Source organism: Sceloporus occidentalis, unplaced genomic scaffold, assembly GCF_023333645.1.
Source record: "Sceloporus occidentalis isolate IW3139 unplaced genomic scaffold, rSceOcc1.0.p SCAF_3, whole genome shotgun sequence".
NCBI classification, from domain to species: Eukaryota; Metazoa; Chordata; class Lepidosauria; order Squamata; family Phrynosomatidae; genus Sceloporus; species Sceloporus occidentalis.
The window spans coordinates 182,159,278-182,178,650 of NW_028316983.1; the positions used below are offsets into that span (position 1 = coordinate 182,159,278).

At 38.5% G+C, this 19,373-nt stretch overlaps 1 protein-coding gene across 3 annotated transcripts in view; it reads left to right on the plus strand.

Moving 5' to 3' along the window:
* Positions 1–19,373, plus strand: part of LOC149317186 (protein spire homolog 1-like) — a 112,091-nt gene that overhangs the window by 36,057 nt on the left and 56,661 nt on the right. For all 3 annotated transcript variants that reach the window (XM_089517004.1, XM_089517001.1, XM_089517003.1), the window contains exon 3: positions 4,894–5,124. In XM_089517004.1, the coding sequence (XP_089373130.1) occupies positions 4,894–5,124 (231 nt within the window). The remainder of the gene's footprint in view (positions 1–4,893; positions 5,125–19,373) is intronic.

A 19,373-nucleotide genomic window follows, 5' to 3' on the forward strand; every position in this document is an offset into this window, starting at 1 on the left:
GTTTTAGGCATCATCAAAAAGGATCATCAAGTTTACAGAGTAACATTCTTTTTTCTTAACATTATAATTTAATATAATTGCATAATTTAAACTGCCACTTCTCCATCTCTTCTCATTCCTTATCTACCCCTCTCTCCAGTTTCCTTCATTTCCTGTCTCCCTGTCTCTCTCACTACCTCCCACTCCTCATTTCTGATCAGTCTAAAACAGTGATTCCCAAACTCTGGTCCTCAGTGTTTTGGACTTCAGCTCCCAGAATTCCTGACTGTTGGCTAAGCTTCATGGGGCTGCCAGGAGTTAAAAGTCCAAAATACCCAGAGAGCCAAAGTTTGGGAATCACTGGTCTAAAACTTTGGTTGGCTGCCTTGTCTCCAACCTCTTTCAGCAAAGTAGCTCCTTTGTCACAATCATATTAATCCATTTTCACCTTCCTTCATCAAGACAGATTTTTTAAAAATGAGAAGGTTTTCTGTGATTTATTAGTGTGTTTTCAAATGCTTGAAGACATACAAATTATGCTGTGGTGCCAGTTCTACAAGAGTTGTGTATCACTGCTTCCTCCCCAGTTCTAGCAAGGAACATGGAACAAGGAACTCTGGCAGGAAGATGAGGATTGGCCAGGACCCAACTGCCATCCACTACTCCTAGCAAAATTAAGAAATTCAGTGGAGAGATCTGGCATCTCACTTTGGGTTTATTTGATCCAAGGGGCCTGTGCCAACTAAGTAAAACATAATGTGTCATGAGCATATGATCACAGAGGAGAAGAAGCCTTAAAAACATCAAGCTGCTGTAGATCTAAATGTTTGGTAAGCTGAGCGTAGCAACAAAATAACCTTCAGTTGAAATTAAGACAGAGACATGCTTTCTTTGCTGCTTCAATTATGCATCTGGATTTAGCACTGTTTGCATGTGCAGCTTGTGCATGGAAGAAAAATCAAGATTGTGCCTACAATGTCTTTGTACCTTCTGATCCCATCCAGATGGCTATGCACTCAGGGGAATGTTGTTGTTGTTGTTATGTTTATTTATAACCTGCCTTCCTCCCAGTACAAGGACTCAAGGCAGCCCGTACTTTACCAAAGAACATAGGGCTAATTCCTATCTACTTGTAGCATCTACTTGTATAATGCAAATAGCCTTTAATGTAGCTACACCAGTGTAGCTATTCTGAATACAATCAGCTTTGCAATGAGTGCCACAGACTTCAGCTTCCTGTTGTAGAAGAGTTTATTAGTGCCCCACCCACCGAGTCAAAAGTGAGCTATAGGGCTGCGTGTACGCCACTCCTCCTGAGGGGCCAGAAGCTGCCCCCATCTGCCTGTCCATTTTGGTCCTCACTTGCTATTTTGTTTGCTTTCCCTTTTCATCCTTTTTTGACATGTGTGTGCTTTATTATCCCTGCTTGCACCTGGTCACCTCCCTCACACATCGCACAGCCACTATTTACTGTAGTCCCCTCCTCATCCAGTCTTTAGGATGATCACAAACATATATGCCTACCAGAATTATGTAAGTTTTTTGTATTATTTTTGTATAATTTGTATTATTTTTGTATTATTTGCTTCATCCTTTATATCCTTTGTTACATGCCCCTAAGTTTTACCCTTGTGTTATACATGGGTCATATTAAAATCAACAATTTTGGCTCCCAAACCTGTCTTCAAATTATACTTCAGGTCAACTTATAGTCAAGTATATATCGATAATCAAAAAGATTCTGAGTTATTGTGACATTTTTTGACATCAAAATCTTTTGGGTCTGAGACTCACAAAGGGATGACCAATTCTGGGGGAAAATGAAAGAATTACAAGCGTGAGAGGAATTTTGGCTTAAAACAATCTTTTTAATGTTTACAGTACAGTTCTGCATTAAAGCTTTGTTGTTTTATTTATGAACATGGGGAACCTTGGGAAAAGGCAGACATATAGACAATGCTCTATTATATCTTGTAAGTGTGGGAGAATGGTATGCATGATAAATATTAACAAGTTTCAAAGTTTCAGAATGACTGAAATGTAAAAACAAGGGGAGAAATGGTGGGAAAAGAGTTGAGCACTCCTTTTAACTACATCTTTACCCTTTTATTTTTTAGATAAATAATAATGACCTAAGGGCTGTTGTAGATAAAATTGGTTTCTATTTCACAAGTGCATTTGGACTAGGCCACATGGAATTATGCAGTTCTAATTCATATATAAGGAAAGAGAAAGGGAAAACAATGATAAGTAATGTTCCATAGTCATTCATATTATGAAACATTACTCAGTATATTTGTTTTATTTCACAGGTTGGAATTTATTTTACAGTATATTACATTTTTTAAGAATAAGTGTGTTATTGGCCACTGTAAGTAAGGTGCTTCCAATGCTCTATTAATTCTTCTAAAAATCTATGACTAGAGCACCTACAATGTGGGATAGAAGGATAGATTTTTATACTGGTAATATGGCTAAGAGAGCATATATGTCTTTAGCAAGTGATAGTAATGCAGAATTATATTAACAGTCTTCTGAATATCAGCTCAGAATGAAAGACTGGAACAAGACTGGTCCATGTAATTAAATGTTTACACCTCCTGAGTTTCATTTCTGGTTACTTAAGGGCAAAAATCAGCCCTTGCTAAATTACTATCTCAAAAAATGTACAAAATATAAGGCATTGGTTTTATTTTAAGATCAAAAGAATGTCTTAGTCACAGCTCTTTTTAAAGCAGTGATTCCATCATAAACCACCACTGGTTTATGATGGAATAAGTCCAAGATCTTGAAGGGCCACATGGAAAGCCAAAAATGCCTCAGAATGGGGAAGAAAGTGAAAATGAAAAGGTCCACTTCTGGTTTTCAAAAGTGGTTATTATTTGATCTTAGACATGAGAGGAGGGATCTGTGATATATTTAAAGGTGAATCACCACCTTCACTGTTTTTGGCCAGAGAAAAGAAGTTGAGGGCTGCCAAAACAAACCTTTATGGCTACATGCAGCCTCATAGCTGCACTTTGTTCCCCCTAGGTTTAAAAGAATAGTTCATTAATTAAGTAAAGACATAGGTAATGTCAATTTGATTTACATCTTTTTTTTTTTTTTTGCTAAACATAAATTATAGGTTTTATTACATTTAGTTGACAGATCCAAATCTGAAACAAATATTGTGTTTCAGAAGTTCCAGATTCATTTGGACCAAAAAGCTGATGTTAAACAAAGCACAAATGTTTGTGCAGAATTACAGCAAAAATGCTGTGAAAAAGTCTGAACTCATCTTTTAGTTTTGTAAAGATTCTAAAAGTGTTGTCAGAGGTAATAAGTTTGATCTAAAATGATAAATTTACAGGAGGAACAATTTGCCCTGTTAAAAGATCTGTGAGCTAATTCTAAACTTGGGTTCAACCACAATCTAAATTCACGCGTAAGGAAATAAAAACAATGTCTATGACCCAACAGTTACCAGAATAGTATATCATATGGAATTCAGTGCTCACAAATAATAAAACAGATCCTTTTTCAAACCATGGCTGAATAAAAGGAAAGTTCCATCCATGCATTTCTGTTCAGCCTATCTGCCACTGACACTCTCAGCACAAGTTCTGTAGCAGCTGCTTTTCTATTGCCAGTTTTCGTTTGCTCACCACTCACCATACACTCACATTCTTTCTTATTGCAATTAGTTATGAGTTTATAGGAAATCCTGGAGTTTTGAAAAAAGAGTACAGTATTTCTACAAGTCTCTAGCCCCCCCTCCCCTTTATGGGAATTCAATGGAGCCTTTTTCCAGCTTCCATTTGGGGTGCACTTTACTAGTAGGGGGAGTGATGTATTGAGTTAGCTCAAAAGCTATTACTCCAACAAAAATATGCTTTAATTTTGGTATGAAAATATACATCTGTGTACTTGCTAAACACATTTTAAAAAACGTTGTTTCCTCATACATTTTATTGTATGTCTTAATTCCTTGTTATTTCCCTGAAGTACCTCCCGTTGTAGCTGTGTTGCAACTATTGGTGCATGAAGAGAACAGTCCACGTGGACAGAATTTTATGGAATTGTATGCATTAGTAAATGCAGTGGTGTGGAACATCAACTGGACATCCTCTTGGAATCTCCAATTGGAAGAGCAATCTTTGGATAGCTCTAGGTGCTACCTTTCTGGAAATAGCAGAACCACAGGCCTGATTCTGTTCTGATGCTTTCATAACTACTGATATACAGTGGAACCTCGCCATACGTGGGGGATCCGTTCCGGATCCCGCCGCGTGTGGCGATTTCCGCCTATGCTCGAGCCCCATTGTAAGCAATGGGGCTTGTGCACGGCGGCGCGGAGTTGCGCAGGGCGCAACGGGTGCGCGCGCCCATTCAACTTCCCCGGCCACAAAAGGAGCTCTGAAACAGCTCCTTTTGCCGTTTGTGTTGCTGGGCGCAGCCTTCAGATGGCTGCGCCCAGTGACGCAGAGAAGAAAGGGGCCTCCCCACCACCGCGGGGTGTCCTTGGGACTTGAAGCCCCAAGGACACCCCTTTCCAGGCTGCGGGGAAGAGGCCTTTTGCCGCTTCCCCGCAGCCTGGAAAGCGGTGGATCGGGGCCTCAGCAGCTGCCTCTCTGGCCGCTGAGGCCCTGATCCGGCTGGGAAAGGGGTGGGTGCAGGCCACCGCTTTTCGGCGGTCTGTAACCCGCCTTTGTTAGTAGTGATGTTTCCTTTTTTAAAAATTCTGAAAAATTATGTCTTCTTGCACAGTATTGATGTAGCCAAGAATAATTTTCTTTCGTTAAATGCTAGTTTAGTACAAGCCACTGTTTCCAGTGTGGTGCGCTCCAGATGTTTTGAACTTCAGTTCCAGCAGCTAACAGTAGGAAAAAAATATTCATTTATTTTTATGAAGTAATATCCCTTTTTTTCCAGGTAATCGAATCATTGGGTATTATTATTTATAAAGCACTGGATTATGGCTTGAAAGAGAATGAAGAACGAGAACTCAGCCCCCCCTTGGAACAGCTTATTGATCATATGACCAATACAACAGAAGCAGATGGAGGCAAAGATGAAGGCTATGAGGCTCTGGATGAAGGAGTAGATGATGAAAATGAGAAAGACGACGTTACAGTTATACAGTCTTATCGCGACGTCATGAAGGTACAGCGCAGTCTGGTTTGTTTATGTTGATATTGAAGCAATTTATATAAATACTATACATGTCTTACTTATATAATAGTTCAGTGGTTCTCAAACTGTGGTATTTTGGACTTCAGCAACCACATGGCCAAAGACAATGAATTCTGGGATATGAAATCTCAAACATTTGGACGACCAAAGTTTGAGACCCACTGTCATAATATACAGTCTGACACAGATTATGGGTTCTTAACCCTGTTGATTTCATTAGGTTGCAATACACGTTTGGTGTTTTGTTCAGCTGTAGCCACCATTTTCTATACAGTTGGCACTCTGTATCTGCAGAGGTTCCATTCCATATTCCCACCTGTGGGTATCAAAAATCGTGGGACCTCAAGTCCCATTATTATCAGTGGACATGTGATGTGTACACAACTGCAGTGGTGTGGTTGCATCCATGTGCCACCATTGACAATAATGGGGTGGAGCCATTCACAGGTGCTCCAATCCAAGGGTGGCTATTCCACAGATGCCAAGGACCAACTGTAAAGATTTTGTTCTCAAAGAAAGTGTGCTGGAAGTTTTTGTGTTTTTGCTCTCCACGTATATCAAATCTAAACACATAATGAACAATTCTGATATATTCCGCTGACAGTGCAGAAAATGCCATTCTGGAATTGAATTTTAACTCTTTCAGGGATATATGTTTTGGTATGATCAAGGATAAGAGTGCTAGTGTCATGTAGTGGTTTGACTGTTGGACTATGACTCTGAAGACAAGAGTTCAAATCTCTACTCAGTCATAGAAACCCACTGGTTGATCTTGGGCATAACACACTTTCTGTTTCAGAGGAAGGCAGAGGCAACTTTCCCAACATATCTTGCCAAGAAAACCCTGTCATAGGGTCACAATAAGTCAGAAATAACTTGAAGGCTCATAACAACAAAACAATAACATGCCAAGATTTCTGGATGGACTGAGAACATGCAGTGCCATAGGCAAACCTTTCAACTTCAGAGGAAGTCAAAGGCAAACCCCTTTTGAACTAATATTGCCAGAACAACCATGTGAAAAGGGACTTGGGTTCATTTATATAGTATTAAAACACAATGGTCAATGTAGAAAGGTTAAAGATTTTTTTAAAAAACGGTACTGAATGAGGACAAAGATGTTCGGGTACAAGACACAGTAGGTTTCCTTGAACAGTTTTACTCTTAGATGCAATTTTTAAGTTTAGTTAAATGAGGCAGAAGTGACTAAGAGGGAGGATTATAGAAAGCAGTTGTAATTTTATCATCATTAAGTTCTCCCTCTCTCTGCCCCCTGCCCCCTTTTTTGTTGCTCTTCTTATTATTTAATATGCTGGTCCTGTCCTGTTTAGTTAAGTTTTTCTCAGCTGTTGCTCACTTCAGATGTAGACAAGATTGCAACCTCACTATAGTCTGGATTGTAGCAACTTTAGCTTTCCCTAATTAATGCCTGTGAAATTCTTTTGGTGCTGAAGTTGGATCACTGTGGATATCTAGTTAACAGCTGCGTTTTGGTGGGTCTTTTACTAATCTGCAAATGATTTATCTGAATCACCTTTCAGAGTGGGAACAGATAGGCTTTAAAGCATAGAAGGAGCAGGGTTGAGGGAATTGTAGAGTCCCAACATGGCTCAGTGGCTTGAGTGTTGGACTGCAACTCTGGACACTAGGGTTTGATTCCTATCTATGCTCGACACTCCCCCTCCAAAGTGTTTCTTTCCAGCTGTTTTTCTCATGGTAGGAACTACATCCAGTCTCCGAGTCCCAGAGAGAGAGAATTGTACCTGTAATAAGTTAAAGGGGAACTGCAATTTAAATGACCCCTCTTGATTTCATAGGGATTCACCTGCAACCACAATTTTAACTCAGCCTTATGATTTGTTCATTTGTTTTGTTTGAGAATTTGGTGCTGCAGTATATTTGAATGCATTGATAATGCTGTAAATATATGTAGACACATTTGTGATCTGTGAAATTAAGAACAAGGAACTGTATTTACTGTAGATCTATAGCAACATAACAACAATAATGAAGGACGTGCTGCTACATCATATTCTAGCTGGTTAAAGGGCACATGCCTATGTACAAGTTTTTCCTTTATAACTGAGTCCTCAGAAACATGTGGTTTTATAAAGACTATTATAAGTAGTTTTGACTGATAGACCATTCTCTTTTGTTGGGAAAGATCCCTGCAACATTTCTCCATTTAGTTTGAACCTTCCATTTTCCAAACATTTGGCTTTGAAGGGGCAGAGAGCTTTATTATAGTCTCATTTTGTTTCTTCAAGCAGTTATTGTACCGGGCTGAGATGCAGACACTCAAATGTAAGTCCTCTTAGGAATTTGTCCACTGCACTAATGTAATACTCTGTCCTACACACTTTTCTCACATTCTGCTTTCCTACAAACTCCTAATTGAGCAATCTCCATTTCTGATGCAAAATAAAATGCTAAATGTAACCATTGTGTCGCGGCAAACTAGTAAATATATGCAGCATCATGCTGTAGTGGCAGTTGATGGTAGTTTTGAAATAACAATTATATTTTTGTGTGATCACAGCGCACAACAGGGGATTTACAATTGGAAACCATATGGTAACACATTTGGTACAGCTCTAAATAAAACAGTGGAAGCAGTCAGTGGCTTGTGGGCTACATGCCACCACTGGGTTAAATTTCAGCTGCTTGCTGGCCCATCACTCGCAACAGTTACCTGTTAGTATGTGGGTAGGAATTTTGATTTTTTAACCTCTCTAATGAGGTCTTTCTTGTCATATACCATTGAAATTTGCCAGTCATGCATGTTATTAGCTACATCATCAGATTAAATGAAGCCAGATGCATAACATTTCAGAATTTGAAGAGATCAGCCTTGTGGGCAAGGATACTCCTCTCCCACGGTCTTTGTGACTGTATGAGGTTTTCACTGGTGTAGAATTTCATTTCAAAACTTTTTAGAGCTAAACAACTCATTGATTATGCTTAGTATATATGCCCAAGGGATTTTGGTTTTCACCTTTCTTCTTTTGCAGTAGCAGTCTTAGTGATTTCCTGCATGTCTCTTGTCAAAGCCCAAGCTAGGCTGTTCCCCCATCCCCCAAAAAGTTTCTACATATTCATCTCTTTTGCTGGTTTTATTTATTTTTATAATTTACGTCTGTTCCCTTTTGGATTTGATTTTCTTTGATCAGATAACGTATCTTAGAATGCTTCTTCCATCTTTTCTCATAGTCAAGGAGGAGTCAATTTCCTCTTACTGATCTGCATAGTGTGTGCCTACTCTACTTGGGAATATGACATATCCTTGAATAATGACAGCACTATCAGCACTTCACAAAATAGTTGTCCTGAAATCAGTGCTTTGAGCTTGTCTATTTTCTGTTTTCCCTGAGGACTGATGGACATGCAGTCTCTTCGCTCAAATCCCAGTTTAAAGTTAACTAGCAATTGCTTGATTCTCCATTGTCCATTGGACAACATTTCTGGTTTTTTTCCTTGTACTTTAATGAGACATTTATCAAAGGGCTGTTTTAACCTAAACTCTGTTTGCCACAGTGCATGCATTCTTTGTATCATTTTTGCAGTGACCAAAATACACTTGTAGCTATCATGTTGGCCAGATGGGCATGTGAAGCTTTGTGTGATCCCACTGGATCTTCTGGATCAGTTCCTACAGATACTGACCCATAGGTCTTATTCTTCATTGATTTCTGTCTTCCACCTTAATAAGAGCCCATTTCTGTTCTCATTTTTCTCAATCTCTTCTCTCAACTGTGGACTTAAATTTAATATCTGTACTACCCAGCAAATTCTTGCTTTTTCTTTGTACTGGGGTACAAGTATCAGGTGGAGCCCCTGACTGTACTTCTGCAATGAGGATTCTAGAAAGGGTCTCCCAGTCTCCACCCAGTATAGCTCTGCTGTAAACTGTCTAAACTCACAGTTCAGATTTGGGTTCATGCACAAGTGATGAAGGCCACTGCTTGGCCAACAGCTTTCCTCAAGGGATTTCCACTTGACCATGCTGCTATCTGGGTCTACCCCTCTAAATTAATCGAGCATGGTGGGTTGGATTGTAAGCATACATAGTAACCCTAACCACCTTCCCCAGTTCTAGTAAATTAGCTTTCTACTTTCTTATTTGTGTGACTTGAAGAAGAAAAACAGGTTTCTCGGCTGTAAATGATCAACTGTGTGGTGACACAGCCTGCCTTCTCAACCCATTATATTGCCTGATCCCAACCAGTGCATCTTTACAGAAGCTGCTAGATGCAGTCCATTAGGAACAAAGCGGAAAGATGGGTGCTGTGCTCCCTTGAGTATGTACACTGAGGGTGGGGAATGGAGAAGCTACTAAAACATTGATTGGCCTAGTTCTGAAATGTTCCCAGGTGAGGTTCAGGAGAATACAGAATCCGTCTGTGTAACTGTACAAGTGATTGCTTGAATAACCAGTTACAAGGAAGCAAGCTGTTTTTCTACTATATTTGTTTAGTAGTGCAAATTTACCTTCTGTCCATTAAGTGTACAAAATTTATTTTTCAGTGGACAGTATTCATACTCTCAACAAGAGAAAAATAAATACTGTATGCTATTGAATAAACTGATGATCCCTTTTTCTTTTGGTGATAATACACTGGATGCTATAGGCTTCATCTTTGAATTTATATTTGGCTTTTTGACTATGTAGCATGTGTAAATTTACAGCGCTTTATAAATAAAGGTTAATAATAATAATAATTCATCCCGTTTACATTTCAGGCTTTCAGCCACTTTTAACAGTGGTCAAGAAGTTGATTTAAAATCAGAGTTTCACTTCCAAAATGTTTTCAGCTAAAATCTCAAATACTTAAAGCATGCATACTAATGCAGATCAGCTTGGTATATACTATTATTCACATAGGGCCCAAACAGACAGGCCAAAATAAAGCTGTTTTGGGCCACTTTGGAAGTGTGCTGTTTAAATGCTGCACGTGTCCTAAGAGGCCGGAAGCTGCACCAAAGCCATGCTCCAGTCCTAAGGTCTAGAGCGCAGCTTTGGCGCAGCTTCTGGCCTCTTAAGATGTGTGTGTCATTTAAACGGCATGCCTCAAAAGTGACCTGAAGCAGCTTTATTTTGGCCTGTTTGTTCGGACCCATAGATTGGAAGCATCACAGTCATCTGTTGATTTCTATCCCTGCAAATCTGATTTGAATTCCTTGATACTTTGATTTTAGAGATGTATTGTAATATAGAGACACATAATAAACCTGGAATTGGCCTGTATTTAACAATCTCTAAATCATATTTCCACTTTCAGTCTTCAAAAGTGCTTTAACAGTTCTTACAGACAAAAATCAAACAATAGCTGTTAACTATTTGCAAACAGCCACCAACTCCTACTGTATGTAGGCTCTGCCAGAGACTAAGAGGGGCAAACCCCTGAAAAGAAACTAATAGCATGCTAGTAAACTTACAGACATGCCCACGGCATGCCTGAATCCCATATTGGGAGAAGGGTGGGGTATAAACAAACAAACAACAAACAAATGCCATCACCAGCCACAAACTGCGACTGAGTTAGCTTTGATGCTGACATACCAAGTAGAAGGAAACAATCAACAGACTTGTGATTGTGGAATGCCTTCAGCATATCTTTCTGTGCTGATTAAAACATACTATTCCAGAGCATACTCCTGTATCTAGCACAGTGGATCATTTCTTAGGCAACCTTTTCTAACATGTTGCCTTCCTTTAACAGACTCCTGTTATCACTTACCATTGGCTAGAATGCCTAATCCTGATAACTGCTGATACACAAAACATTTGAAGAAAGTCATGGTGGGAAAGACTATAATAGAGCATGGAGTTAAGAAATGATAGATCAGAATCCAATCACAAAGGAGCGATGACAGAAACTTTTCATGCTTTGGTGCAAAAGTCAGGGAGTTCACAGGATGAAGATTCATATTGGAAATGCCATGGAACAGCTTGAAGAGATTCTCCAAGTGATGAAAGATGTTTTTTTTTAATTTGAGTTTCCTTGCCTATGTACAATCTTGCATTCTGTGTACAGTGTCCTGTAACTGGTCATGGGAAAGTATAGTAAATGCAGGTTTGATTTGCAAGTCTGATTGCTGATGCATGTATCTCTGTGAAAAACCATTTCTAGGAGGGAAAACTAGTTAAACAAAGGGATGCATATTGTCATTAACATCTACTGTGACCCTCAGTCAATTGTAGCATAGTTTTCCATGCTCCAGCCCTCAAAGCTATAGATACCAGAGCATAGCAATGCAGGAATAAATCTGGTCTCATAGAACAGCTTATTATGTTCTTCATAATGGAGGTCTCAAGTTTGAACAGAGGAAATAACTCAACAACAAGGAAGGAGGAAAGGCACCAGTGCTCCAGCATATGTGAACCGGTATCATGGCCCATGAATCAGGCAAGAAAACATGTATCTCTTTTAGCACAAAGTCCTTCAGCCAAAATGTGTTCATTTTTCTAACCACCCATCTGAATTTGCTGCCCACGCTTGGAAGATAAATGGACCCTCTACCATCTAGGTTAACCTTTGTCAGGCTTTTTACCCTAGAGGAACCCTTCAAATAATTTTCAGGTCTAAGGGAACCCCTATACAGGTTGAGTCTCCCTTATCTAAAATACTTGGAACCAGAAATGTTTTGAATTTTGGATTATTTGTTTTTAATTTCGGAATACCTGTAGTTGCATTTTGTGGATGTATTTTGTGTTTAGACTTGGATCCCATCTGTAAGAAAACCCATTGTGTGTGTGTGTGTGTGTGTGTGTCATACATGATGAATTTTCTTGGAGATGGGACCCATGTCTAAATAAAAAATTCATTTATATTTGATATAGACCTTATACACATAATCTGAAGGTAATTTATTTTTAATAAATTTGTGTATGAAGCAAAGTTTTCATATACTGAACTATCAAAAAGGTGTCACTGTCTCAGCCACTGAAGAAAAACATGGTTGTTTTTGGAATATCTCGAGTTTCAGAATTATGGATAAGGGTGAGACAACCTGTATAAAAATTGGAGGTGTCAGTGAACCCCTGTATAAACGTTATAGGGAACCCTTGCCTTAATTTTTTTATAGCTCAGAAATGTTTATTTAAAAAAACATGATCTCTCACAAAACTGCTAGTGACCTCTCAAGGAACCCTGGATAAGAAATGCTGGTCTATGCTAAGGAACACAGGATGTGCCCTGAAGTCCAACTCTGATGGGTCTTCTGGTTTTGTTAGTGCATCAGGGAAGTTATGATTCATATCTCCATTCTAGTAGAATTTCAAGTCCTGCCAGTGAAAGAGAGTTTCCACCATTTCCTAAAGCCCTTCAACCAGTAGATTTCAGAAGTAGAATTGTGCTGTGAAGATGACAAAGTTTGTTTTCTTTTCCCTTATCTTTTGGTCATATTCTAACTTTAGGTACAATGTAATGAGTTCATATGGACATTTTACATTGTTATGTGAAGCACTTTGAACAAATCAGCACTTTGCATGCTTGCTTGTTCAAAGAAAGATTGTGTTTCCTCTTTCAACTATAGTTTCGTTGAAACATTACTAGCACTGGTCATTAACAGTTAACCTCAAGAGATGTGTTTCTGAAAGCAAGGTCAGGTTGAAAGTGAGATGGCTCATAAATTTTTAAGAAGTTTAGATTTGTGTGTGATACTTTCCTGGGTAAGGGTTGAGAGGAAATGTTGTTCCTTATGGAATTTCTAACATATTAGATTTTTATCAGAGTTTAATAATTACATCTCTCTCTCTCTCTCTCTCTCTCTCTCTCTCCCCGTATATGTGTGTCTCGAAGCAAGCAGCACTTATCATATATTTGTTCTGGATCCCAAAAGGATGCAGTTAATTACTAACGTGTGTGTGTGTGTGTGTGTGTATTTCAAGTGATTAACAAACAGAATTTAATAGCTCAATTACTAAGTAAAACGGTGTGGTTGCCTCCTTACTTAGATGCTTAAAACAAAAATGAGCTTGTAGCCAAGATAGCTGTTTAGAACATTCCACTCTTAATATTCTTAAGCTGACTGTGTATTATCCTGTAGGATGAAACCATGTGATCTTAAAGTCTTGCGTCTATGGATCCAGAAACTTCCCACTTTGACTAAAATGCTTGAATGTAACCTTACTTCCAAATTAGAGAAGCTATGATGTTCGGAGTTAAAATGTTTGGCCACTGGTTGCTCAGTCTTCCTGGTCAGGATTGCAGAGGCTGCTTAAATGTAATGTTTTCACTTTTTTGTTGTTTTTTATAGAGCAGTGCTGATGTTCAAAACTGTTCAGATTCATTTGTTTTTTTGACCTAGAAGATGATCACTTCTCAAATCGTTTTTATTACAGTAGAAAAATTACCAGGTAGCTTTTCAGATGCATCAGAAAAGGTTGTTTAAAAAGTGACAAATCCTACATATTAATTAAAAACTGAAAACTATAGCTGCCCTCTGAAATGGTCCTTCACAGTTGAGGTTTTCATTCAGTTTCTGCCACTACTGCTCCAGCAACTGATAAGGTAAATTTGGAAACCAAATTGTAGGGTAGATGTTTTGTGGGTTACATTATTCAGATGGCAGATTGGATATCCAAGGTTTATTTTGTAAAGATTGCTGCTTGGCACACAATAAAGTAGGAGCTCTGTGCTGCTTTCTTGCTGCCAGTATGCTTTTCACACAAGGTACCTACTGCTGATGGAGAAGAAGCAAATTATACTATAAATGCCTATTGATTATGCTTCAAATGTTGGAATTGTTAGTTAGGGGCATCTCAGTAATTCAGTCACTGAATGAAATTTAGTCCATAAGCTAGATTCAAATTCATTGTAGAGAACTGAGGGTTAGACAAGATTAGCGGCAACATCTCTGTTTAATTACATTTGTCTTCTTTATGTAACCAAGACTGGATGAGGAGCTAAATTCCACCGCCCTGCATCCAGATGCCAATTTTGCAGCTGGTTTTAAAACTGGGAAGTAGACGCTGAGGGAAGAGTTAGGACTGTCTTATATATTACCAGGTTCCCTAACAGTAATTCTCAGGGTTACTTTTAATTTTTTTTTTTTTTAAGGTGAGGGATGAAATCACAGATGTCTCACTATTTCATTTAGTTTAGCCATTAGTGACAGTGCCATGTTATAGTCACTCACCCCAACAAAGTATCTAAATTGAAAGTTGTTCTTAATTACTAAAGCAGGCTGAAGTGCCTGGCTTTCAGACAGACAAATCGGAGTGATCAGTTCCAAAGCTGATCTGTCTAAGTTCATCTCAGTGCAAACATCTCTGCTGCCCAGCCATTAGCACTAATAAGTTCAGTGTGTGGTGTGGTGTGGTGATGCATTTTTCAGTTTCACTATCAGCGTGATGATGGCATTAAATCCACCTAGCCAAATTGGATAAGACAGCAAATAATCTGGATTGAGGATCAGCAAGTCAATCAGCTTTTTTCATCCTTGGCATGGAGTCCACTGTTCTTAAAACAGTGGTTTTACTGATTAAGGAAAGGCTCTGGGGGGAAAAATTCACAGAGTAGAAGTAACACAATGAATAATTGTTTGGTAAATAATAATATTACTAACATAGAGGTGAGCATTTTATTTGAAATGTGTATAGTAACCCAACTGTCCCACCACATCATAAAGTACTGTACATAATTCAGCTGTGCTTGAGTAGGTTGTTTTACCAGTTTGTGTTAATTATTATTATTATTATTATTATTATTATTATTATTATTATTATTATACTTTATTTATATAGCACTGTAGATTTATATAGCACTGTGTTAAGATATTATGCATAGTCAGAGTCACTGTTTTCATTACATTCAAAGCACACAGTCACCCCCGCAAATATATTAATAAGAGAGAAATACATTATTCATAATAATATGAATAACAGTGTAACAGTGTTGTGAAAAAGGGCATAGTTTTCACACCTTTCTCTGTAGTAGAGGTGGGCAACCTGAGATCTTGTGCAAATTTGAAGGTCCTCTTTGAGTTATTAGCTCAGATCTCTGGGGAAAGGAAATTGTTTCTTCCCTTGGGTGGAGAGAAATAGAAAATATGGTCAGGAAGAGAGGGAGTGTATCTATACTACAGTTTTCTCCATGCACCTGAGGAAATAGATCAAATCTATGAAAACTTATGCTACATCATCTTTCGCTCAGTCTCAAAGGTGCTACAAGCTCTATTTGCATGTTGATATTCCAGGCTAACATGGCTATGTGTCTGAGTTCTACACTACAAAGTTATAGCAGTTTGAGTCCATATTGTGGAATCCTGGGAATTGTAGTCCCATTTCCCTGAATGTAGCACTAGAGATCTCTCACAGATAATTCTAATTACCTCACCAAACTACAGATTCCAGGAGCCACAACAGTTTAAAGTGAAATTTAACTACCCCAGTGAAGTAATGTAGATTCTCCTTGGTTAACATTGAGTTGATATGCCACATATATGTTTTATATGTTTATATGACAAAGCAGACTATATCCAGAACAACTCACAAACTAAAACATGTCAAAATGTATCACATTCAAAAAATATTTTTAAAATTACAAAGCATTGAATACGTTTTAATAAAAAACAATCGCTTAAACATAAGATCAATTTAGTATTACAATAAAAGGGCTAAATCTTTATATATAAAATACTAACCAAAACAAAAATTAATTAACCAAAAAGAACAGTATCCCTTACTATTGTACCCCAAGAGCCAGCTGAAATACAGTCCAGAGGGGTTCTCACCAAACTAGACAATTCACAGATAAGTCCTCCTCCTGGAAAGACTAAAACAGCAAGCAAAAAATAATAATAATCCTAGATAATAGCAATGTTGGAAAGTCCTCTTTCACCCTGGTCTTCCAGGTATTCTGGCCATTGTGCTAGTCTTGTTGGATCTTACGGAGCCATAGCCTTGCATGTTGTTCAGAGGAATGGGATCTTCGCAACAGGTAGATTTTTCTCAGTTGGCAATTTCTTCTTTCTTGCTGAAGAGGTTAGTAACACAAAGTGTCATTTTGTCTCTGACTGTGCCTCTGTCTGCTACCCACTAACAGATTACACCCAAAGGAATGTGGACTGGAGGGCCCTTGTGGTCTCTGGCTGTCAACAGAAAAAAGGTTCCCATCTCTGAGCTAGTCTTTAATGGCCATAAATGATCTTAGCTTACAGGGGGTCTTCAGCAAAATGAAGGTTATTCTTGTGAAAGCATTAATGATCATTAAATATTAACTATGTTGCTCAATCAATTGTCCATCACAGGACAAGCAAGGATAATTGGAACCTCTAGTTGTATCTGAATATTTATCTTGTTTCAGTCTCTGATCTTTTGAAATAGTTTATAGTAGCATATTATTCTGGAAGCAATGCTGGTTACATTTGTTATGAAGGCATAATAAAGACATAACAAATGAAACTAAAGAAAAAAAACATGCTTAATAACTATAGAAAGCAGAGCCTAGAACCTCAGAATTGTAAACTAATTGAATAACATTAAATGCTATAAATTCTAAAATTAATTCACTGGCATAAACACTAATAAGTTAAGTAATTTTACCGAGTCACTTACTATTAGTTAACTTGTTAATTAAAACATTAGTGTTGGGCCTCGTCATGGGATTTAAAGAGAATGACATGGAGATGTCACTGTTCACCTTAGGGGAGAACATTTTTTTTACTAGATTCTTCAAAAGGATTCCTTTTTCTCCTTTTAACATTGCCTTCCTCCATCCTAGATCCCCCCCCACATGGACAACAAAGCCCATAATAGGGAATTGTGGGATTCCAACATCTTTGGCAAGTGTTGGTTGGGAAAGGCTGTCCCAAAACATGGCATCTCATTTTATAACCTCTTCAGTTCAGTTTGTCACTCATCTGCCTCTCTTTTCTTTCCACTCCATCAACACATACACTTCCCTCTCTCTTCAAATGCCTTATTTGTAAAAGTTTAATACAGAAAGGTTTAGTTCAGTTAGAAGGGACTTATCCACTGCAAGTAGAGAAATACGCGGATAGCTATAAAGACAGATCAGTGAGTGGAGTGGAGTGGAATAGAGAATATTAATCTGAAATTTGTTCATTCTCTGAGTATGTGCAATTTCTGTCCAATTGAATCAGAGCCAGTATGGTGTAGTGGTTTGAGTATTGGACTAGGACCCTGGGAGACTAGGGTTCGAATCATCACTTGGTTATGAAACTCACTGGATTGGGAAAGTAATACTCAGAGGGTGGCAATGGCAAACCCCCTCTGAAGAAACCTACAGTTTCCCTTCTGTCCGTGAGACAAAAAACGGCAATCAGAAAACTCCATCATAGGGTCCCCATAAGTTGGAAACGACTTGAAGGCACTCAACAACAACAACAATCTTTTCAGCCTCCCCATTCTCAATAAAAAGTGTTGTTGGCTCTCCGTATCCATGGATTTTGCATCCACGGCTTGAAAATATTTTTTTAAAAATCCAAAAAGCAAACCTTGATTTTTGCCATGTTATATAAAGGACACTAATTTTACTACATCATTGTATATAATGGAACTTGAGCATCCATGGATTTTGGTATCCTTAGGGAGGGGGATCCTTGACTAAACCTCTGCAGATACCAAGGGCCCACTGAATCTGCGCTGTAGCTTCAACTTTGATTTCTGTTTGTTTGTAGAAACAAACATTAATAATGAGAACATTAATGTGGAATTGCTGTGCTGTAGGGAAATCGTCTGAATAGAAAACACTAGTTCTCAAGACAGAGTTCATATTTCTTTCCCTGAGCACACTGAACAACAGGGTGATTGATTCTGTTCTCATTCTGAGTTTGGAGGTCTAAGTTTTTATTCACATTGTGGAAAATTCCACTTATTAGTCTGCCAGTGCAAGCCTGCTTTTCTGTTATTGTACTTAATTCTTAAATAAACATATGAGAAATAGAGCCTTAACATTGGAAACTAGTGGTGGAGGTGACAGTTTCCCCAGTATTAAGATTCTTTTCAATACTAAGTCTAGCTCAGCAAGCTGGGCCACATGCCTGGTTATCAGCATTTTGGACCAGGCTACACACAGCATTAAGTGTGTTTTGCATTAGATGTGCACATATATTTAAGCAGATATAGATCGTTTTCAATGATGATAATGGGGTTTCCCCTCCAGTAGAAAACAGGAGCTTCAGGTGGAGAAGTAGGAAAGAAAAGGATTAAATTTTCACCCCAATAATGCTATATGCAATCTTTTTTTAAAATGTGCACACTGAATACAGGGTCTGGTTTAATGTCATGTCTACTTTGGCTGTTAGAAGCAAAGTGTTTCTTTGCAATCATGGATTTATTCTTTCAGTTCATTCTCTGTCCAACTCATTGCACTGTGAGGCAGAACAGCCTACAGCTATGATCCAAAGAACTCATGTACATGGCTCTGAGGCCGGGCATATGATCTCACTGTCATTTTTTTTTACTTCCTTTGAACAGTATACTGTGTGTGTGTGTGTGTGTGTGTGTGTTATTTATATCCAACCCTATATACTATTGAATGAACTAAAACACATTCAAACAATAAAATCCACATACATAGACAAACTGAGTAAAATAATTAGAGCACAAAGCCTTAAATAAGTTGCAGTGGCAACAGAGGCAGCGGCTGCTGATGCTGCTGTTGTGTGCCTTCAAGTCTTTTCCAACGTAGAGCAGCCCTAAGGCAAATCTATCATACGATTTTCTTGGCCACATTTGATTAGAGGGGGTTTGTCTTTACCTTCTTCTGAGGCTAAGAGAGTGTGACTTGCCCAAGGTCACCAGTTGGTTTCCATGGCTGAGCAGGGATTCAAGCCCTGGTCTCCAGAGTCATAATCCAGTGCTCAAACCACTACACCATTCTGGCTCTTTTAATAAGCCATGCCATATCTGAAATTCGTTTTCAAAGGGGGTGACATTCTACAGGGGAAAACCAATGAACATCTTCTGTGTATCCACATTTAACATTTTCTTAATTATTGCTTCTTTGTGTCATTGACTCAGTTTTTAAGTTTAAAATATTGTCTTTGCCTTCTATATCCTTTTAAACAATAAACTATATATAACAACTAGCAGAGAACCGGCATTGTGTAATGGTTTGAATGTTGGACTATGGCATGTTGATAGGAATTGTCAGCACACATAAGCAATCCCAGCTCTGCTGCATACAGTCCCTGGAGACCTTACTATGGTCTATCTATGCCCAGACCTCCACTGCTGCAACAAATCACAT